The sequence below is a fragment of the Moschus berezovskii genome, chromosome 10 (assembly GCF_049115385.1).
Source record: "Moschus berezovskii isolate FMDL1 chromosome 10, NW_MosBer_1.0, whole genome shotgun sequence".
In the NCBI taxonomy this organism is placed as follows: Eukaryota; Metazoa; Chordata; class Mammalia; order Artiodactyla; family Moschidae; genus Moschus; species Moschus berezovskii.
The window spans coordinates 87,771,531-87,795,665 of NC_142469.1; the positions used below are offsets into that span (position 1 = coordinate 87,771,531).

The 24,135-nt window shown below is 39.7% G+C and overlaps 1 protein-coding gene across 2 annotated transcripts in view; it reads left to right on the forward strand.

The window, feature by feature from the left end:
• The window catches only part of AIG1 (androgen induced 1), a 278,823-nt gene that overhangs the window by 81,625 nt on the left and 173,063 nt on the right, over positions 1-24,135 (forward strand). For both annotated transcript variants that reach the window (XR_008686926.2, XM_055433558.2), the window contains exon 2: positions 6,539-6,694. Coding sequence is in view for 1 of the 2 variants with exons in the window: in XM_055433558.2 (XP_055289533.1) it covers positions 6,539-6,694 (156 nt within the window). In the remaining variant the exon portion in view is untranslated. The remainder of the gene's footprint in view (positions 1-6,538; positions 6,695-24,135) is intronic.

Sequence of the window (24,135 nt, forward strand, 5' to 3'; positions counted from 1 at the left end):
CTTCTTAAATGAACAAATAACCAAAAGTCAATCCTAGCTTCTCTGCAGGAAATGATGGACTGTTCCATAAGTTTTAGGTATTATCTTTTGAGTATTAGCCAGTGTGAGTGAAAAAAAAAATAGCAATACCCAACATCCCTCTGTGTCTCCTGATGTTTGGAAATTGGGAGAAAATTGTTTTGTGGTATCTCCTCTCTTTGATTTCCACATTCTCTGGGGAGGTCTTCCACAGCAGTTAAGGCATGGCAGCCATATTGTGGTCATAAGCAGGGGAGAGCCACTGGAGAGACCTCCAGACAGTGAGAGGGTAGCCATCAGGTAACGGTGAGGGGACTGCTATGTTAGACAACACCAGTGGTTAAGAAGAGGAATCAGTTGTAGAGATGTATAAGATTTCATAATACTGTTAATCTTCTAAATTTGGCAAAATGTTTAGACTCTTACATTTATATTTGCAGAACTTTTGTTTTTCTCTTCTGGAATATGATCTATTTCTCTCCTTTCATTTGCACTTTGAATCTTCATAAAAGCATCTGTTATCCAATCACAAGTGAATCATTTATTTATTTAAAAAAAGCTTATTGAGCAATTAAAATCTTTGTTAAATCAGGTTTTGCTCCCTCCATTTTGAAGTTCAACTATGGTAGTACGCATTTAAGATCATTACGCCTTCTTAGTGAATTGATCCCTTTATCATGATTTATTTTTGGTAATATCACTTATCTTGAAACCTTCTTTTGATATTAATATAGCTATTTCATCTTTCTTATAATTAGTGTTCATATCCATTTACTTTTAACAAATCCACATCTTTATACTTGAAGTGCTGTTTGTTTTTTAAATGCAATCTGTCAATCTCTGCCTTTTAATTGGAAACTTTGAACCATTTGTATTTAACGTAATTATAGGCATTGTTGGATTAAAGTCTGCTGAATTACTTTTTTTTCCTCTGTGTCATCTGTTCTTTGTTTCTTTTCCCCAATTTCTGACTTCTTTTAGATTACTTTGATATTGTTACTATTCCATTTTATTTCTAATATTTATTATTTACAGTAGATAGAATTTCTAAACTGGCCCCCAAAGATGTCCCACTCTAATCCTGGGAATCTGTGAATGAATGAGCTACAACTCCTCTGATTAAACTCTGATATACAAACAGTTGACCTTAAGAAAGAATATTATCCATGTGGGCCTGATCTTATTATCACATGAGCCCTTAAAGTTAGAAAGCTTTTTCAGGCCAGAAGAGGAAAACAGAGATTTAAAAAGATCTAAAGCATAAAGAATAATTGATATTCTGAATTTGAGTATGGAGGGAGCCATCGTACATGAATTGGAGAGCAGATATAAGGAGCTGAGAGTGATTCTGGCTGGCAGCTAACAAGAGAACGTGAACTTCGGTTTTATAGTGTAAAAGAGCTAAGTCTCAAGGCTTGAAAGTAGATCCTTTTCTTGAGCTTCCAAATAAGAGCCCAACTTGGTCAACACTGTAAGTTTGCTATTGTGGTACCCTGAGCATAGAAGCCAGACTAACTTATCTGGACTTCTGACCTAAAGGACTATAAACTAATAATTTTTGTGTTAAGCTACTAAGTTTGTGGTTATTTGTCTTTCAGCACAGAAAACCAATACACTAGCTAAAGATCTCCATTTTATTCTTTGGGAGGTTGCTCTAGGATTTATAATATGCATCTTTAACTTGTCACTGTCTTCTGCCAACTAATATTATACCACTTTTATGTAACTTAAGAATTCAACAGCAGTATGCCTTCCATTCCTCCCTTCTTATCTTCTGTGCTATGATTGTCATAATTTTATTTCCAAATATGTTTAAAACCTCACAATATATTGTTATATTTTTGCCTTAAGTAGTCATTTATCTTTAAAAATAAAACAGGTCAGAAGATAAATTTTTTATGTTTATCCACATATTTACTATTTTAGCAAGTGTCATTGCTTAGTTTAAATTTGAAGTTATATTTGGTATCATATTCTCAATTCCTTTTACATTTCTTTTAGTGAAAGTCTGTTGGCACTATTTGTCTATTTGTCTGAAAAAGTCTTTCACATTTGATGGTTTTTCCCCCTTAAGAACTTTAAAGATATTTTACTGTTTTCTGACTTGGTTTGTTTTAGAAGTCTGAGATATTTTTAATCTTTATTTTTCTGTACATGATGCCATTTTCTGTAGTGACTGTTAAGATTTCCTGTTTTTCACAGATTTTCAGCATTTTATTACACTATGCTTGTGTAGTTTTCTTTCTATGTGCTCCATTATTTAGGTTCTTGTACATGTGGGTTTATAGTTTTCAATAAATTTGGAAAAATATCAGCCATTATTTCTTCACATATTCTTTCTACATGACTTTTTGCTTCTTCAGGGCTCTAACACATGTATATTAGATTGCTTGATATTTTCTTACAGTTCACTGTTCAGTTCAGTTCAGTCACTCATTCATGTCTGACTCTTTGTGACCGCGTGAACCACAGCACGCCAGGCCTCCCTGTCCATCACCAACTCCCGGAGTCCACCCAAACCCATGTCCATTGAGTTGGTGATGCCATCCAACCATCTCATCCTCTATCGTCCCTTCTCCTCCTGCCCTCAATCTTTCCCAGCATCAGGGTCTTTTCCAATGAGTCAGTTCTTCGCATCAGGTGGCCAAAGTACTGGAGTTTCAGCTTCAACATCAGTCCTTCCAATGAACACCCAGGACTGATCTCCTTTAGGATGGACTGGTTGGATCTCCTTGCAGTCCAAGGGACTCTCAAGAGTCTTTGGTTCTGTTAATTTTTAGTCTTTTTTTCTTTCTTTGATTCATTTTGGATAGTTTATTTTTGCTGTGTATTCAATTTTAAATCTTCTCTTCTGTAGTAGTTAATCTATTATTCCCATGCAGTGACTTTAATTTCAGGTAATATCTTTTTCACTTTTAATGTTCAGTTTGATTCTTTACATTTTTTTCTCTTATTGTTTTCATTTAACTTCTTGACTTAATTTAATTTAGTTGTTTAATGTTCTTGTATTCTAATTCCAATATTTCTGTCATTTCTATACCTATTTTTATTTAATTCATTTTCTCCTGGTTAAAGAACTTTCTGTTTCTTGGCATGTCTAGTAATTTTTGATTGGATGTTGGATATTGTTAAATGTTTGGATTTTGTTCTCCTCCTTTAAGGAGTATAGAATTTTATATTTGCTAGTATTTGAGTTTGAGTGAACTCTGGGAGTTGGTGATAGACAGGGAGGCCTGGCATGCTGTGATTCACGGGGTTGCAGAGAGTTGGACATGACTGAGCGACTGAACTGAACTGAAGTTATTCATAGATCAGCCTGATTGTTTTTTCTTTGAGGCTTGTTTTTAAATATTGTTGGGTTAGATCTAGAGTCACGTTTATTCCAGGGCCATCTTAGCACTGCTGTTTAAGTATTAAGTGTCTTGGGTCTCTACTGAATGCCTGTTGTCGTCTGTAAGGCCTCTCTGTTTGATTGGTCAGAACTTGAATACCTGTATATCCTAATTGGGCTCTTGAGAATGTGTTTATAGAGGGTAGAATTCTCAAATGACCCTCAGTGATATTCACATTTGCATAATCTCCTCCCACTGGGTTTTGGAAGATCCTATGAGTATGATCACTCCTTTAATTACATTACTTTATATGGCGAAGGAGAATTATCCACAGTAGCCTGATCTCATCACGTGAGCTTTTTAAAAAACAGGTTTCTCTGGCTGATTACAGAGGGGAAAAGCTCAATATATGAAAAATTAATTTCTATATTTAGTACAAATGTCTAGTTTATGGTAGGGACAAATATGGTACCTGTTAGTTGACCATGGTATTTTAAAATTCACCTAATTCACTTGAGTTGGAGCTCACTAAATTCTGCTACTATTAGCTGATCTTTAAAACTAGAGGAAACTGATTTGGAAGGAAGGGAATTGAAAGAAACTAGTTAACTATATTCCAAAAGTAAGAAAACCACTCTTTTTAAAGTTATTTGGAAAATTTTCATAGTAATGAAATATATAGAGAAGACTATAATAAACTTCTGTATACCCAATAATCAACCTAAGAAATAAAATACTGATATAGTTGAGGCCCTTGTATCCTTCCTTCAATCTCATCCTCCTTGTGAGTGAGTGAGTGAAGTCGCTCAGTCGTGTCCGACTCTTTGCAACCCCATGGACTATAGTCCACTAGGCTCCTCTATCCATGGGATTCTCCAGGCAAGAGTACTGGAGTGGGTTGCCATTTCCTTCTCCAGGGAATCTTCCCGACCCAGGGATCGAACCCAGGTCTCCTGGGCGGATGCTTTAACCTCTGAGCCACCAGGGAAGCCCTTGTAGAGGTACTTAATTTTAGTGTTATTAATTCTATGTGTTTCTTCATATTTTACCTCCTATGCATGCATCTTTGAATTTATCTTTGCATTTTTTGACATTTGTTTTAACGGTATCAATATGCGGCATTTTTTGTTTCCTTTTTTGTTTATTTAGTATTTTGTTGTGAGAGTGAAAAATTGATGTGTGCTTAGAATTCTGTTGTATGACTGTAGCGTGATTTAGTCATGCTTGTGACTAATAGCTAGTCAGCTAGTAAGAGATTTTACATTGTGTTCATTTATTGAAGCAGTGAATGCTGAAATTAACTTTCTTGTAGATGTGACTTCATAGTGAAGTCACTAGATAAAAGAGTAAATGAATTTTTAGATCATTAGCCACTAACAGTTTTTCTTCAAAGTGGTTTTCCCAATTTTCATTCCTACCATAAGAATTCTGGCTATTCTCTATCCTTATAACCTTTGGTACTGTCAGAATTAAATTACAGTAGTCAATAGTTACATGGATGAGAAAAAAGCTATCTCATTGTGATTTAAATTTGCATTTCCCTGATTGTTGATAAGGGAGGGCACCTTTTAATATGTTCACTACCAGATTGTAATAGAGATTATTATTCTCCCGTATTATTCCCCAATTTCTCAAACCCCATTAGGGTTGACATAAAGGTCAGATGTGTGATGGAAAATTTTCCCAAGTGACAAATTATTCCCTGGGTCATTTAAATTATTTCTGGTCATCATAGCATGATTCTTGCCAACACTTTTAATTGTGCCATGCTCAATGTGGCAGTCTTAGCTTCTCCCACTCTGGTTTTTCTGGTTGTAGGAAAGCAAGAAATCTTAAGTCATTGACGGCAAAAGTAGGCTAAGTTATGAAGAAGAATAGAACATTATTCTGGCTAAGAATGACTAATAACAATAGGGTTTGCTGATTTCAAAAGAGCCTGGTGTATTACCTGATGATGGAATCTTCATTATTGGGAGTTTTTCAAGTGGCTTAGATAAAAATTTAACCAGAATGCTTAACAAAACTGAGTGTGTCTGTGCTTTTCCATGAGATAGAATCAGGTAATTTTGAGGGTCCTTCTCCCCACTTTGTCCTGTGCCTCAATGAGGAACAGAACTTTCACAGATTCGTTCCACTGCCAAGATGATAATCCACTAAGAAAATTATTTTGTTATGTTTTCTAACCATAATGAGCAAAATTGTATCTTGTACAAATACATCATCAGTAAATTATTTCTTGTAAATGTAACTAGAAAAATTCCCCTGAATCTGTTCTTGGTGCTAAATGGGTATGACATTGAGCCCATGGAATATATTTTCTGCCCTTTGCATAGTTAGAATTACCATCTGCCAAGTTATGTTACAGTATTCTGCTTGCCTTCACTCGTAGCTCTGGATCACCAACACTTTTACCCTCACTTTAGGAATTTCACAAATATTTGGGCTCTAGCATTTCAATGGTCTCTGTGATGGTCCAAGTAAGCATAGCTATGTAAGTAATTCAATTTGTCATTGATTTTGGAATGTACAAGTTGTTGTACATTTTTGGGGAAAATGGGTGAGTAAGTTTACCTTACTTCGGAAAGATCTTATTTCATAAAGATTGAAAACTTCAGACGGAGGTCATGTAGTTCAAGTTTGAAAACAGAAAATTGCTCTATTTCAGTCTTGATTGCATTCGGTTGATTTCTCTGTGACTCAAGGACTAGAAGCTTTCTACCACTTCCTTTGCTGGAAAAAATTTTGACCCTAAGACATTAAATCATAGGAAGGTTTCTTCACATTCAGACTTAATTGTCTTATTTATTATTGATCTTTTTCTTTATCTTTTTCTTTGCACTTTTTAGATGTTTGTTAAATTGCACTAGTCAATATTGCTAAACCACAGATGTGATGTTTTAAAATAAGGGATATGTCATTCTGAGAACTGATACCAGTTTCTGCTCACTCATGTTTTGCATTTGTCCTTAGCAAAAATGGAAGTAGTGTTTTAAGATGGATTTTCTCACCTATGATTGCAAGTTGTAAATATCCGAGTTGTTTTCTTTTTTCAGGGCCAGGTCTTTAAATATGCTTCTCCATCCTCTCTTACCCTATGTCATGTTGCAGAGGTATAGCTGGTTTGCTCTTCTCCAGGTTGGGTCTCTTTCTATCTTATTGACTTACTACCAATCATTGTCTCCTTCCAGGTTATCCAAGCTGTCTTTTTTGGCATCTGTGTGCTGACTGATCTTTCCAGTCTTCTGACTAGAGGAAGTGGGAACCAAGAACAGGAAAGACAACTCAAGAAGCTCATCTCTCTCCGGGACTGGATGCTGGCTGTATTGGCTTTTCCTGTTGGGGTTGTGAGTATGATGTAAATTGCATTTAACCACAAAAGAAATGGGTCTTATATTAGACTTCTCAGAGGGAAAACAGGGCTAATTATAGGCTTCTGCACTGGGGCTGCCATAGCACAGCGCCACAGACTGAGTGGCTTAAACAACAGAAATTTAGTTTTTCCCATTTCTGATATCCAGGTGTCCGCAGGGTTGATTTCTTCGGAGGTCTCTCTCCTTGGCTTGCAAACAGCCTCCTTCGCCTGTATCTTCACATGCTTTTTCCTCTGTGCATCCCTGTCCCAATCTCCCCTTCTTAGAAGGACACAGTCATACTGGCCCTCAATGACATCATTTAATCTCATTTGCCTCGTTAAAGACGTTGCCTCTGAATACAGTCACGTTCCAAGATACTGAGAGTTAGGACTTCAGCACAGGAATTTTAGGGGGACACAATTCAACCTGTAATGGTTTCTTAAGCAGCCCAGACTTAAAATATATGGGCCTGTGATCATTCTTGTATTTTTGAACTTGAGAGGGGAAGTCAGTAATAGCTCATACTTCACTTACTCAGTGGTGCCATTAGCTAATATCACTTAAGTAAATGCTGCTTAATGTTTGGTTCTACTCTGGCTTCATTGATTTCCATTGTTTTCAGTTAGATTCCCTCCTAACTTAACTTCCTTCACTGATCTGTTAATCACCCATCATCTCTACCTGGAGGGCCAGGGCACCATGAGATTCTATAGATTTTAACCTGTGAAGAGCCAGGAGAAGAATGAGAAAACACTTGTAAATTGTGATAACAAGTAAGAGCGTTTTGTGTAATTCAAATACTGAACTTTCATCGGCCACCTGATAGAAATCAGGTGGAGAAATAGAAACCTGTGTACCAAGTCCAAGGTCCTTTGTAGGCGGAGTCAGAAAGTTGCTTCTTAAGTCTTTCCAATGGCTCTTACTCATATTTGCCACATTTATACCTGGCTGAAGCCTCTATACACTTGTTCTAAGACCAGTTAGTGGGCACCAAGACTGTTACGGAATTGCTTTTTCTACATACTGAGTTGTATCTTCTTGGAATGAAGTAACCCTTAGCTCTTAACAACAGGACAAGGAAAGTAGTATGATCTGGTTGTATGTCTCCTCATTCATCCTTACCCTCTGAAAATCTAGATGGATGCTCAGATTAAAGCCATCTAGCAGATCTCTCAAAATTGGTTGCTTAACATAACAAACACCTTATATATTATTCAATATTTCCTTCTTTAGACTTGCCTTATAAAATTCAAACACCTTCTGTGAGAATACTTATCTAAGAGAACATGTCCATTGCCATAAACTGTAAAGACCTACACTTTCTACTTGAAAGAATTATCTAGAAAATCCAAGTTTGTATGTTTTCTGTTACTTTTTACCTGCTTGAAGTGAAAGTGTTAGTCACTCAGTCATGTCTGAGTCTTTGCAACCCGTGGACCTATCCACCAAATTCTCCAGGCAAAAATACTGGAGTGGGTAGGCATTCCCTTTTCCAGTTTACTGCCTTGGAATTTCTTAGGCACGTCACTAATTCTGGAGATCCTCCTTGATTAGAAGGAATACAGTATTAACACAATACAAAGTCAAATAGAAATACAATATTATCCTTTCCTCTTTGCTTTGCCCACTTCTGTTATGCGGTGTCAGATTGTGTCTCTATGAGCTTCAGTTGTGTGTCTTGCTACTCTAATCAAAGGCTCATTGCATATGCCCTCTAGACATTTATGACATTACTTTAGCCTAAAACATTTTATCCCGCTTGAGACTTGAGATATTTGTCCACTTTCAGTATCCTTCCTGAATTTAGTCCATGCATGCTTTGTGATTTGTAAAAAGAATAGGAGTCTTTCTGTTTGCTTGATTTGAGTGCATCCAATATTTTCTCCCATGTTTCACTGTGTTTGTTGTTTTCTCTGTATTTTAAAAGAGGGAGGAGACATCATAATGCCTTTATTATGCTCCTTTTTGAGCCACAAGTCGTAATATCATATTTTCATGACAAACGTATGCACCTTTCCTAGCCGATGAACTTCACAGAGGAATATAAAGAATAAATAATGAATCAGAGGTGTGCTGTTTCACTGATTTCTTTAACTCTTACTTTTTTCTTGCCTGATTTTCCCTGTTAAAATGAGCCACTTTCCTTTTTATAGTCACTAGCATTCTACTTTTCCTGGGCTTTTTGGAGCCTCCCTCTTCTTCTGCCCCTCTCTTTTTTTCTTTCTGTCACTCTTTTTAATATAAGGAAGAATCCTGGCCTATAATTGCCCTGCATTTTCCATTGTTTCTTACTCTGTCATTTGATTTTTTGTGTCTGTTTACCTGATTTCACACTCTAACACACAGAAATTCATTGAGGCCAAAAAGAAAAAAAAAGATAAATGCCTTCTTCCTAGATTCCACTAATTTTATTATAAAGTCATATTTTCAGAGGATATGAATTTGACTCTTTATAACCATTTTTATATAATTTTAAACTCAGTGGACGTGAGTTTGAGCAAACTCCAGGAGACAGTGAAGGACAGGGAAGCCTGGTGTGCCACAGTTCATGGGGTTTCAAAGAGTTGGACACAAGTGAGCGACGAAACACTAACAATCATTTTTATCCAATTTTTTTTCATGTAAACATACAGTTTCATGATAGTTCCCTTGTCTTTCTCTCTACTTCCCAGCTTTCCTTTCAAATGAGCCCTAGTCTCTGCTGTGACTTCAGAGGTTCCCTTGCCCTTCTATATCTCCCCCAGCTGCTCATTAGGATCTGGAATTCCACAGTAGTTTCATCACTTTCTTCCTCGTTAGCATATGAGCCCTTCCTGAAGCAGCGTCATTGGGAATCACTTGAAGAGGTGTCATCTTTACTCTTCCTGTGGCTCCTGGCCTGAGAGGGAGATAACCAGCCCAAAGGGTTCATTACATCAGACAGATGGAAATAGCAGTGATGCCCAGGACTTGTAGGACTCTGTAGTGTAAGAATGCCTATATATGCAAATGACTGGTTATAACATTTGTAATTGAACACCTTGTATCATGTTGGTTGACACAGTCAAAATACTAAAGGGCAAATCCCAGCACTTTCCCTGGGCCCAGAAAGCCTGGGACATGGCTTGAGCCTCTGAAGAAGGAAGATGCAGAGACTCCACTGAGAACCAGGGACCTCTAGGCTCTGACTGCCAGGTGACTACCAGCCTCACAGAGGACCTCCTCCGTTGCCTTCTCCAGGCTTTCTCAGCTCCACGCTTTTGTCAGCCACAAGTTTGAGGGGGAAAGCAATGTCATTTTTGCTTCTTGGTGCAGGGCAAAAGGGCTTCCCTTGTCATGCTAGTGGTAAAGAACCCACTTGACAGTGCAGAAGATATGAGAGATGTGTGTTCGATCTCAGCGTGGGTTGAGAAGATCCCTTGGAGAAGGGCATGGCAAGCCACTCTGGTATTCTTGACTGGAGAATCCCATGGACAGAGGATAGGATCCTGGCAGCCTACAGTCCATAGGGTTCCAAAGAGTTGGACATGAAACTGAAGAGACTTAGCACACGAGGCAAAAAGGCATTGGGCCTGAAAAGAGAACAGAATGGCAGCTGAATGTATCACCTCTGCTCAGTTTCCCAAGGAGACCTCTCCACCCTAAGCTTTTCCGGACATTTCCATTATTTCTGTCTCTCTCACCTCAGCTGCAACTGTGGCAGCAAGAAAGACCGGGGTAGGTTATCTAGGACCTGTATTTTCTCCACTAATGCTTCCTCCAATAACGAGGCTAATTGAGAGCTGACAGTAATTGTTTTATGTGGGCATGAAGCGCTAAGTATGATTCTGTGACCTATGGACCTGATGCCTCTACTTCATGCAGTCTGTCTCTCTCAAGGATATATAAAAATAATGAAGCATTCCAACCCAAGATAATTGAGGTGAAGCTTTGTTTCAGCATAACCTTGAAGAAACCAGGCAGGGTTGCTTGAGTGAACATAGCATGTATCATCCTGATTTGTGTAGATTCCCATAAATGCAAAGCTGGCCTTGATTAGTGATGCTAATGGCCGGAAACCACCACCACTCCCAAAGCCTTGCAGCTCATTTTTGCAGGGACAACCCCTGGGAGGCTCATCTTACCATGTGCAGTTCATTTCTGAACCCTGTCACCCTTTTAAAGAAGCATTACAAATAATTCTATGACATTATGTGGTCTGGAAGCCCTGAAGTTTATTAGGAGCAATCAAACCAAGAATGTCTTTTGTCTCCTGTGAGTTCCGTTGACTTTCATGCTGGCAGACACTCTTCTAGTTAAGAGAACAGGCTAAGGCTTTCAACCAAAAACGAAAAGAAGAGTAGTAAAAAATGAGTATGATTAGTATAAAATAGCCTCTTTCAAAAAGTCCTAAATGTGTCGCCAACTGTAGGCCTAAGCAACTTGTTTAATGATGAAGAACAATCATATTTTCCATCAGTTCAAATCTGTATCCCATTCATCCACAGCTGCTCGGCTTGCAGGATGCACATAATCTGCTTTTACCACCTCCTTGGTACACCTTTGTCCCTAGGCTCACTTAGGTAGCTCTAGACCCAATGTGAGGTTGCTGCTTAACTAACTTTGGCAGGTGGTTGACGATGTGGATGTACCAGTCTCAAAAAATAGGGAACCGTCTGAGAAAGTCCTGTAAATTTGAATCTAGTCTAACCTAGGTTGGGATCCAAGATATTGTGAGCAAACCAGCATGTGCCTGGATGAGCTTTTCTGGAATTTGAGGTTTTAATCTGAGTTTAGTTTCAGAGCTGTTAAGTAACCCTTTTCTGGTGTTATAATCATGTTCTTATAAAGATTTTATGAAGATTTGACATGGAACAACCTAGTCTAGATCCCTGTAGAACTCACTTTTGCTTATGATGGGAACTGTGCAGTACCTGCTTCTTTGGGATACATGGAAAATGGAAATTGAAATTTTAGATGCATACTCAAAGAAAAAGTATCTAGCAATTATTTTCAAAATGAGATTCTTCAAATTCTTCATTTATTGATACAATAGCTAACTAAGCCATCCTTCAGAAAAAATTTTTGATGCATATGAATTTAGATTGTCATACTTCTACAATTAAAAAAAATGTTCATTTCTGATTTTCAGAGGTAAGAGATTGGCTTAAATGGAAAACAAGCTTATTAATGAATAATAGTTACTAACATCAATGTCTGTTAACATAACACAAAGGAAGGAAAAGTGGTTCCATTTGAGATTGTAAATAAAAGCAAATGTCTTTTCTTCTATTTTGATATTAAGGGAAGACTTAGGATTAAATACACTTAATATCTCCTGATCCTCTCTTCATTAAATTTTCACACAAGTACCTAAAATCAGACTTTTCTATTTTTTCTTTAAGACTTCATTGATGTTTTAAGTTTCTTCCAATGCCCTTTCTCTTCACCTTTGAAGTTAAGAATATAATACCTGCTAAGTCATATTTTATGGTTAAATCTAGTTCTTTGATGTTGAGTCAGTATTAGGCTTTACCCCTGTACTGAAGTGAGTGTGTGTTGAGTGGTGCAAAGGGGAAGGTTTAGAGATGAGGACTCATTCAAGATCAGTAAGCAAAAGGAGCATTTTCCTCCCATTCCAGGAGAAATGCTCAGAAGATGATCATTACCTAACATAGGTTAATTGCCTATGATCACCTTTTTGATAGTCTTTTCAAAAGACCAAGGACATAATATGACCAATCAGATATACCTGATAGGGAACTGAGTTGCTTCTTAACCATCTTATATGTTCTTCTCTGATAAATGAAAACCAAAGATTTTCTGCGTAGTTGAACTATTTAATTTGTATACATTCATGCTAACACAGCAAAGTCAGCTTGCAAAACAAATTCCTTCAACACAAAATATAACCTCACTTTTAACAAAATTTTACTTTAACCCACTCATTTATAGGCAGAGCATTCAAAGAATGGAAGTTCTATTCAAATCAGTAGTTATTTATGGGTGTATGGAGCTTTCCAGGTAGTGCTAGGAGCCAAGACAGTAGTGAGTGATTTCGCCCTTCAGGGTCTCACAGTCTAGAGAAGGTGACTTTATATTAGTTATCTCAACAAGTGAATTAAAAGAAGACATGAAGAGTATAACAATACATACAAGTATAGAAGTAGCCTGCAAGAAGAAGGAATTTATTTTAGTGAGTAGAAAGTCCTGAAAGACTTCCCAGAAATGATGATATCAGAGCTCTTTTTTGAATAATGACTAAAAACTTATTGGACCTGTAAGTTAGTGATGCTTTCAGCTATAAGAAACAGAGTATCGCCAGATACTCACCTGGCTCACTTTTTCACATCATTCAAGACTGCTCAAATTATTTCCCCTCAGAACAGCTTCCATGAGTAAACTTCATAAATTAGCCCTTGTCATTCTCTATCCCCTTAACTTGCTTTGTATTTTCCATCATGATTCCTGCTACCAGGCACATTATATGCTTATTCTTTTATTTCTACAGTTTGTCTTCTCTGACTTGGTACATGCTCTGTGAGGTTAGAGAGCTTGTGTTTGGCTTACTGCTATAACCCAAGCATCAGAAGCAATGTCTAAATGATTTAGTGTTTTTTGAGTGAATATCGAACCAACTGTGGTTTTAACAATAAATATATTCAGGGTCTCATAAAATAAGAAGTCTGTAAGCAGGATGTTTTAGGGTAGTATGGCTCAGTATTATCATTTGAAGCTTATGTGTTTTCTGTTTTCTACTTTTCTATCTCTGGAGTGCTGACTTTCTTTGAACTTGCTACTTTCAATCTCTGGAGGGCTGATAAACCACCACGTACTGTATGCTTTGCAACCATGTTCAAGGCAGGGAGAGGAAGACACTCTTAAGGGAGCTCTCCTCAAGGGTTTGTCTTTTCGTCATACAAATAAACCTTTCTCAGAAGCTCCATCAGCCAGTGTCCCCATAGGTCTCATTGGTGAGGACTGTCATGTGGCTAGAGCCAGCTGCACGGAATGCTGGGAAAGCAAGTAGGAGAAGCAGGGAATGAGGTCACCATGAGATGACCTTAAATTATCCATGATCTATCTCAGTGTGCCTTATGGGTTAGGCACACTGCTGCCCAAACAAAATCGCTAGTTTCAAGAAATAGAAATAACAATTGTTGAGACTAATAACTACATGTAAAATGAGTAAAAACTAATAGAATTTCAGGTAATTTATTGTTTATCTGTGTTGATATAAAAATAGATACTGTAAAACCAATGCAACTAATCATGGATATTTTCTGAGCCAAGAAAGATTTTTTTTCCATTCAGTCTCTGCCAATACCATTTTTTTTGGTGCAGTCTCAGCAGTATTATCATGAACAGCTATCTAAATCTGACATTTGAAATTCTTCTCAAAGAAAATCACATATGTTGCACGATTGACTAAAGGGCTTACGTTCATTTTCTGAAAGTCCATACAAAATTTGTCACAGGGAGCCCTGCTTTAGTCCAGCAACTCAGATATGTAGATACCAGGTTCAATGAGTAAAATCTGCCTCTACTAATAGCTAATAGGAAGTTGCTGTGTAACACAGGTGCTCAGCCTGGTCCTCTGTGACAACCTAGAGGGCAAGGATGGAGTGGAGGTTGGGAGAGAGGTTCAAGAGGGAGGGGACACATGTATTCTTATGGTTGATTCATGTTGATGTATGGCAGAAACGCAACACAGCATTGTAAAGCAATTACCCTCCAATTAAAAATAAATTAAAAAGAAATAATAGTCCCCTAGAAATTATAGAGAGGTAGCATGTCCTCTGGACAATCGCACAGAGTTCCTACTCTCTCTTGGCAAAAGGGCCTCAGATATATCTCAGAAAATGAAAATATCTTTTCCCCATATTTATATCCATAAGCAAGATATAGATTTGAAATATATGATCGAGAAAAAGTAGAATTGTTAGTTAATTATACTATTAATAATTAACATTGATTGTGTTAGTCACTCAGTCGTGTCCAACTCTTTGCAGCCTGAAGGGCTGTGGAGCCTGCCAAGCTCCTCCGTCCATGGGATTCTGCTGGCAAGAATACTGGAGTGGGTTGCTATTCCCTTCTCCAGGGGATCTTCCCAACCCAGGGATCGAACCCAGGTCTCCTGCATTGCAGGCAGATTCTTTACCATCTGAACCACCAGGGAAGCCCAATAATTATCAAGCTGCTGCTGCTGCTGCTATGTCGCTTCAGTGGTGTCCAATTCTGTGCGACCCCATAGACGGCGGCCCACCAGGCTCCTCCATCCATGGGATTTTCCAGGCAAGAGTACTGGAGTGGGTTGCCATTGCCTTCTCTGAATAATTATCATAATTAATGTTAATTCAGTAACACTAATAATGTATATGATTCCTGTTCTCAAAAATTTGAGCCCCCACCCCTGCAAACCAGAATCTTTTGTATGTTCTTGTTTGGGAGACCAAGAACAAGATGCCGTATTATCTGATTTTTTTTTTAAGGAAAGAAAAAAGGAACACTTTCATTTTTTGTCTTCCTTCCCTGCATATTTCCCTCCCTCCCTATCCCTCTAGTTCAGTTTCTCTGTTAACCCTTCCCAGTCATCCTCTGCCTCAGAACCGTCTCCTTGTTTGTAGAAAAAGAAACAACAATTTGCTGTGTGGGTGTTCCTGAAATTAGTACACAGCCCCTGTGGGCATTTTGAGGTAACTCTTACCTGTTTTAGCTGGATCAAAATGTGCTGGGTTAAATCAGCCAATATGAAAATGAACATTTCCCCTCAAGGAAGGAGCTAGTAGACTTTCCACCTACACAAAATGTATTAACTTTTCCTCGTGCAATTACCATGCTAATGATTTGCTTATTTTGCCACAAAGAGCCAGTCCCAGATAGGACTTTCATTCATCCTGCCTTTTTCAAACTTTCCTGGGAACAAAAGTGGAGGCATGATTCTGGCTTTGAGGGGATGTGTCCTGGAAACACAGGTGGGAAGGCGGGAAGATGTGAGATGGTGAGGGGAGAGATTGTGTGCAGCCACAGTTCCCAGGTGGCCCTGCCCTCTGTCTGCTAACCACTGATGAAAAAACTTTTCCAAGAAGTTTCCCTCTTCAGAATGTCCCTTCACCCTGTTGCTTAGGTCTGTGCTTCATTTACCGACGAGGACCAGTATGCACCAGAAGTTTGAGCTGTGGTGGCCCCAGAAGTTTGGTGCAACATGAGGAAAATGAAGGGAGCTGTGTCCCAGAGGGAAGCAGAAAAGGCCTTTCCATCCCATCTGCTTTTCTGCTTCTCTGGGTTCCTACCACCGTGTCTGTTGTTTACCAAGGAAAGGCTGGGGAGGGATGTGAAATAGGAAAGAATCCTCAGTATAGCTTAGTGGTGTGCCCAGGTTGGAAGGCACGTGTGGAGAAGAGTTTCCTGTGCCCATTTTTATCACCTCACCTCTTAATCCTAAGAAGGGCCCCTTCCCTTTCTTCACCTTCACAGTCAACTACAAAATTAGAATGACTGCCTTCCTACAAGCACAAATAACTTAACAGAAACAGCCTCAGTGCTCCCATGCCCAGAAAATGACACTAGTGTTCACGCCCAGGAGATTGCTGTCAAAATTAGCATGGAGTCAACAAAAGAAGACGGTCCCTAGAATCATTGATACGGTAACATTTTCGTCTGACTGGTTCACCACTCCCCATGGTCACATCCTGGGCCGTGCTCCTTCCTAAATCACACCTGCAGCCCAGGCTGGGGGGGGGAAGCAGACGGCAGAGAAGGAAGAGTGGTCCCGGGGCAGAGAGCATCCTTCAGGCTCCCATGCTGCTCCTGGCACTCTCGCTCTCTAGTCCCTACATGTCTACCTGCCCTGAATCCTCTGAGGGTCCCAAGCCTCCCAACAAAAGCCCAAAGCACTGTCAGGCAGGTGACAGCCCCTAACTTGACATTCTCCTACCTCTAGCACTTATGAGCCAGATTCTCAACTGGGACCTGCATTGTTTACTTTTAATCAACTTGCATTAAAAAATGCTTTAAATACTCAGGGTTAGCTTTGTCCTAACCATAGTATCTGTGATGGGAATTGACATGCTGGTTATATTTCTCTACTGCACATTGAAATAAACATATAATCATTACAGTAAAATCATTTTCTGTGCTGTACTGCCATGCTCAGTCACTCGGTCATGTCTGACTCTTTTGGCCCCATGGACTGTAACTCACCAGGCTCCTCTGTCCATGGGATTTTCCAGGCAAGAATATTGGAATGAGATGCCATTTCCTCCTCCATGGTATCTTCCTAACCCAGGAATCAAACCCATATCTCTTATATCTCCTTCATGGCAGGCGGGTTCTTTACCATTAGTTCCACCTGGGAAGCACCAAAAATTATTTTCATTAAGTAAAAAAAAAAAAAAAAATTCTACCTGTACCCCTTTCCCTCCCAAATTACCTTAGAGTTCTAAAGAAGTTGCCGCACACTCAGAGACATTTGCTGTCACCTTTCGTTTTTGTTTCCAGCTGTCCGATTGCTGGGGACCAGCAGTTCCGTTTATAGTTTGCCTTCTGAAACTTCGCGCCATCTCCCTTCCCATGGTGACAAAACCCATAGCAACTCAAGAGCCTGAAAAGTCTATGAATGAGAACTTGCTTCTTCTATGTACTGCTGTGGACCAGACTAAGGGCAGTAGTCTGATTGTTATTTAATCCTCAGAGCCCCAAAAGGTAGGAATGTCTGTCATTCCTACTCCACAGAAGAGGGTCTGTCGTACAGCTTGACTGACAGGGTTCCCATTTCCTAGGTCCCTTGCCTGAGGTCCATCGCTAGGAAATGGTGCGATCTGGGCTTGAACGCAAGCACTCTGATCATGAAGCTTTTCACAAGTACTCTACATTTTTGACAATCCAGACCCAATCTTGCTTTTTATCATTCACCTGATAGACACTTTCAGCTATATACGTGAACTCCAAGCTGGCCACAGTTTCTCATTTAGGATATTACATCAAAAATGGGAAAGTGACTTAGGCATTATGTGACTCAGAAATCACTGTTTATCTTTCTCCTTGATATTTAACAAAAGCCTGTTCATTTGTGCTTATTATTGTTTCCCTGTGATATATTATTTCATTGGCACCATAGAGCCAATGGTTTCATACGGTTTTATGGGCTAATTTATAAAGTACAAATTTTGGCAAGGAAAGAACGTCTTTCTGCCTTGTCTTCTTGTTTCAACAATTGGACCCAGATTTAAGCTACCATGTATTTTACCCAATATGCTTGTTTTTAATATGTGAAAATAAGGTTTTGTCAGTAGAATTGGCTACATTTAAAAAATGACTATTAAATGTATCTCGCATCATCTGTAAACCATCTCTGGGTTTATCAGAAGGTGTAGTTTAGAGGTACACAATTGCAAAAGAATATTTTTGAGAAGAAATGATCCAATACACTCTGCATGGGTAGTCTAACAAATCAACCATGCCTATCCAGTGAAATATTTCACTAAGGGTTCCTAAGAGCCATCTTGTTCTGCTTCATCAAGAGCTTTTGGTTAAATCTGCTTTCCTTTTTAAAATTTATGATTTATCCCCCCTCCTATTTTCGACAAGGATTTGAGTTGGCTTGAAGCTCAACATTCAGAAAGCAAAGATCATGGCATCTGGTCCCATCACTTCATGGGAAATAGATGGGGAAACAGTGGAAACAGTGTCAGACTTTATTTTTTTGGGCTCCAAAATCACTGCGGATGCTGATTGCAGCCATGAAATTAAAGGACGCTTACTCCTTGTAAGGAAAGTTATGACCAACCTAGACAGTATGTTAAAAAGCAGAGACATTACTTTGCCAACAAAGGTCTGTCTAGTCAAGGCTATCGTTTTTCCAGTGGTCATGTATGGATGTGAGAGTTGGACTGTGAAGAAAGCTGATCACCGAGGAATTGATGCTTTTGAACTGTGGTGTTGGAGAAGACTCTTGAGAGTCCCTTGAACTGCAAGGAGATCCAACCAGTCCATTCTAAAGGAGGTCGATCCTGGGTGTTCATTGGAAGGACTGATGCTAAAGCTGAAACTCTAATACTTTGGCCACCTCAGCGAAGAGTTGACTCACTGGAAAAGACCCTGATGCTGGGAAGGATTGGGGGCGGGAGGAGAAGGGGACGACAGAGAATGAGATGGCTGGATGGCATCACCAACTCGATGGACATGAGTTTGAGTGAACTCCAGGAGTCGGTGATGGACAGGGAGGCCTGGTGTGCTGTGATTCATGGGGTTGCAAAGATTCAGTCACGACTGATCAACTGAACTGAACTGAACTGAACTGAGTTGAATCGCTTCATCAAAGTGGCCCAGTCTTCTGGACCTCCACATCCTTCAACAAAGGCTGCCTGTAAATCATTTTGCCTATTTGGATAAGCATCTTCTGTGTTATGCTGCAGAGTACACAGAGCAACTTACTTATGTACTTTCTCTTGAAAAAAATGAGGCAAGCCAGGAAAATGGGGAGAAACTAGATCTTCTGGCAAATTCAGTTAACATTTATTGAGTGCTATACACCAGATACTATGTTAAATGCTCTCACACGATTTCACTTACTCTGTTAGTACATAAATGCATTGTGGGCTCAGTTATGTTCGACTCTTTGCAACCCCCTGGACTGTAGCCTGCCAGGCTTCTCTGTCCATGGGATTCTCCAGGCAAGAACACTGGAATGGGTTGCCATTTCCTACTCCAGGGGATCTTCCCCGCCCAGGAACTGAACCTGTGTCTCTTGCATTGTTAGGCGGAATCTTTACCACTGAGCCACCTGGGAAGCCATTACTCTTTTAGGGGATCTCATAAAAACAAACGGCAGTAGACAGTTGCTGTGCCCTCATCCCTTCAGACTGTGATGCCAGCCAGAGGACTGGAGCACCAAGGAGGGGAAGCTGCTGCCGTGCTGGCCTTCAGAGCCCCTTCTTGTTTTGCTCAGTCCTGTCTGGAGAATAATGCCTGTCGTATTGGATCTGGTCAGAAATGTTTGATGCTCTGTGCCTGAAGAGTCTCAAGCAAAAATGGCAGTAAGGAGGAGAAAGAAAGAAAGCTCTGAGGCTGGGGGATCATCCATATAAAGTAGGTTTTCTTTGGGTCTCTTTGCTCTGTGAGCAGATCAGCATCAAAACAGATGTTTCTCCCCAGTCTTGGCACCTTCCTGAGATGCTGAGCCTCAAAATAATTAGTTTAGTAGAACCTCCTGGTTCTTAATTGACGAGAAGGGTTCTTGAACCAAAAAAAAAAAAAAATCCATAATTGGTCAGCTGTTCTAGAGGGGGTCCTTAGCAGATGACAGGGAGTTCAGGTAGACCAAATGCCAAGAAAAAAACTCCTAAAGTGCTGTCAGGCAGACGGATTGCTGATGCTCTGGCTGCATGCAGGCATCTTTGAGCCATTTCGGTTCCAAAGATGATTTGCTTTTTGATTCCTTCCTCTTTGTTTATACAGCATAGATCATCACAGAATGATTTAAAGGCGAAAATGAAAATCCATACAACTTGCCACAACAAGCATTTGTTGCTTTTGTAATAGGAAGACTGCACATGTGTTCTCATTTGCAGATGTATTCTCATTTAGGATGGTCATGCTCTGAATTTAATGGATAAATTGTTCATAGCAGGAAAAAGAAGGAACATTGGCATGTTGTTATGATACTAAAAAACAAACACACCAACCTCTGCAAAGGGTCTTTTCTCATTGCAAACTATGGATAGAACTTGCTGCATGTTTTCATTGTTCATGCATAAATCTAAAATAAAAAAAAACACAGAAAACCTTAGCTTCCTCCCTCTCTTATCTCTATAGCAATTCAAAGGCAGTGAGTGGCCATTTGTGGGTGTGCCAGCTGGGACAGTACTCAAATACCATTATAGGCAGGGACCAAAGACCCAGACACTCAATTTTATGACTCTGTTTTACAGGAATTCTTCTCTCAGTAAATGAACTCATGCTAACTAAATGAATATAGACTGAAGTGTAGCTCAGAAAGGTAATTAAGTCATTTATACTTACAAAAAGGTTGTCAGGCTAACTGGAGTCTCTGTAAGCTTTTCCTAGGGGCAGAACAACTTTGAAGACAACAAAGAGTAGCCAGAAGAATCCTAGGCAAACTCAAAATCAAGGCATAGAGGATAACTGGATGATGATAGTGGTAGGTAGTCAAATTACTATGATCTGAGTCATCCTTTTGTATCCCAAGGATTGACTTGCTAGGTAGACTGGAATGCTGCCCTGGGTGGCCAGAGAACCCCCTCCTCTATATAGAGTTGAAGACAAGTCTTTTTTTTTTAACTTTTTTTTTTATTAATTTATTTTAATTGGAGTAAAATTGCAGTATTGTGATGGTTTTCGCAATACATCAACGTGAATCGGCCACAGGTACATATGTGTCCCTGCATCCTTAACCCGCCTCTCACCTCCCCTTCCATTCTATGTGAATTGTCCAAGAGCACCGGCTTTGGGTGCCCTGTAAAGGCAGTTCTTATTCTTTAAACCCATAAGCCTAAACACTGATGACCAGTTTGCTCCTGTTAACAAAGTCTTCTTGGGCACCTTTAATCTGTTTGTTCAGGCTTTGTCTTCTGCTGTTACAGTCGTGTTCTGGTCAGGCCATTCTGATACTATACTTGAGGCACTGAATATAGGTAATCATTGACGCATAGCCACCTAACTTAGGATGCTTCTACAAAAAGATGTGCTAATTACTTACATAATTAACTTTCATTCAATTAGATTACTTTAGATTTTTCTTTATTCTCAAGTGGAACTTTAAATTCAAGTTGCAGTTAGCTGGCTGTCTCTCTTATGTACTTATAGCTATCCTGTGAATATTCATTTTAATCAGTTCAGTTCAGTTCAATCGCTCAGTCGTGTCTGACTCTCCGCGACCCCATGAATCACAGCACGCCAGGCCTCCCTGTCCATCACCAACTCCCGGAGTACACTCAAACTCATGTCCACAGAGTCGGTGATGCCATCCAGCCATCTCATTCTCGGTCGTCCCCTTCTCCTCCCGCCCCCAACCTTTCCCAGCATCAGAGTCTTTTCCAGTGAGTCAGCTCGTCGCATGAGGTGGCCAAAGTACTGCAGTTTCAGCTTTAGCATCAGTCCCTCCAATGAACATCCAGGATTGATCTCCTTTAGAATGGTCTGGTTGGATCTCCTTGCAGTATAAGGGACTCTCAAGAGTCTTCTCCAACATATAATCATATTAAATAACTAAACTATAGTCCCCTTTTATTAAAAAGAGAGAGATGGCAAGAGTTGGATTTTATGACAAAAAGTCCAAATTGTTTTTCAAGAAAGAAACTCACATCAGTGCTAATTGATTGGCAGTGGTTTTCTAACATAATAAGGTAGTCTTGTGTGAGGTTCCTGGATTGTTTAATTATTCTATTTACCATCACTTGACAGAGAGTAAGAAAACCCTTGCTCAGTTTATTTAGGTGTGGAATTAAGTTTAAAATGGATCAGTTTACAACTTTGAACCCATAAAGGAGGATTAGTTATTAGAATGCTAAAGTGACCCACCTTCTGGAGTCACCTCACCTGTGTAAGGCGTAAGGTAACCAGATAGTAAAAGAGCGTGAGCCTGGAGACAGACCATTAGTAATCCATCTATGTCTGTTTCATATTCTTTATAGGAAGAGTTTTGACTTCTGATTTGATTTCACAATTATAAGGTGATTTGTGTTTTGTCCCTATTTCTGTAAGTCTGGCAGATGACCAAAAAGGGGGACACACAGAGTTTCTGCCCACAGAGCCTCCTCGTTTCTGTGCCCTGCCCTCACAGTGCACACCACCTTCCTGCCAGGCCCACCACCTCTAGGATGCTCTCAACCCAATGTAATAATGAGCTTTCAAACATCATTCTTCACAAAAGAAGACTGCCACCAACAGGGGCCAACCCCAGGCAATTTGGATTCTGTTGGTGGGAAAGAAAAAGCAAACTTTAATTTAAAAAAACTGATCATTTCCATGTTTCAAACAGGCCAGGCAGAGATGACTGAGTCTCTGGGAAGAGCCAGAATCAAGGGAACCATGTGATTGGTGCCATTGCAGCCTATAGGCACAGGGGTTATACAGGGCGTGACCCTGGACAGAGTCTGGAGACTCTAGGTCATAGGGCCCCAGCCCCACAAGCTGGTGTTGTAGGGAAAAGCATGCATCTCAAAGATGACATAAGAATAAGAGATCCTGTCAACTAAACTTTGAGTATGGAAGGTAGCGTAGCTCCATGGGGCAAGACAAGACCCACGTATCAGTTAGGACCAGCAAATATTCTAAATCAGTACTGCTTCTCTGGCCTTTGGATGTGAATTTGCCAGAAGCGGGGTATACCTGGTCACATCAACCTTGTTGAGATGCTTGAAGTTCCATGAATGCTCTTATTAACTTTGAAGGGAAGAATGATTCTTCCAGCTTGTTTCATGCTACCGTCCTGTAGTATCACATGTATGTCATGTTAGATCCATGATTTTGGGCAGTTTTCTCCATCTCTGATCCATTTTTCTCTTCCCTTTTCCAGACTAATTAACGAAAAGTATTTACTCACCAAATACTCATTGAATTCCTACTCTGTGCAGGAGACAACTGCACAACGAGAGTAACACTGATTCAGCTTGAATTTTGAAAAAAAAAATTGTAATGAATTTTAAGCTATGACTATAAAAAGCACAAAGAAATGGGTACTTGGAGGTGTATGGTGAGCTTGGAAAACAACACGTAGTGTGGTAATTGGGTTTCTGGAAGAAGCTGGAAAGAGACTGCATGGAGAATTTGTGGCCCGAACATAGAGGGAGTTTTTATTTTATTCTGTAAACAAGGGGGAGCCATTTTAAGTTTTACACTGGGAAATTCTTAAATGTTTTCATTGCTTAAACATTCTGAGATCACAATAAAACAGAAATAGAGTTAAGAGGACACTGAAGCCAGTGGGTCAAGACAAGAGGCAACCACAGTAGTCCAGGAGAGGAACATGGTGGCCTGGATCTGGAGTAAAGACCGAGGGTGCTGAGAGTGGAGAATGACACAGGAGCTTTTGTGAAAGTCAGCTCAACAGACAGTGGTGACCTGGGATCCAAGAGCTTCACGTCTAGTCATTTATTCCCCTGAGGTTCTTATGTAGGTGCAAGAACCATGCACATAACATGTCCATTGCAACATTATTCAAAATTGTGATAATTGGAATGAATATACACATTTATTAGTTGAAATTGAAAGTTGCTCAGTCATGTCCAACTCTTTGCAACCCCATTGACTGTAAATTCTCTAGGCCAGAATACTGCAGTGGGTAGCCTTTCTCTTCTCCAGGGGATCTTCCCAACCCAGGGATCAAACCCAGGTCTCTTGCATTGCAGGTGGATTCTTTACCAGCTGAGCCACAAGGGAAGCCCAAGAATACTGGGGTGGGTAGCCTATCCCTTCTCCAGTGGATCTTCCTAACCCAGGAATTAAACTGGGTC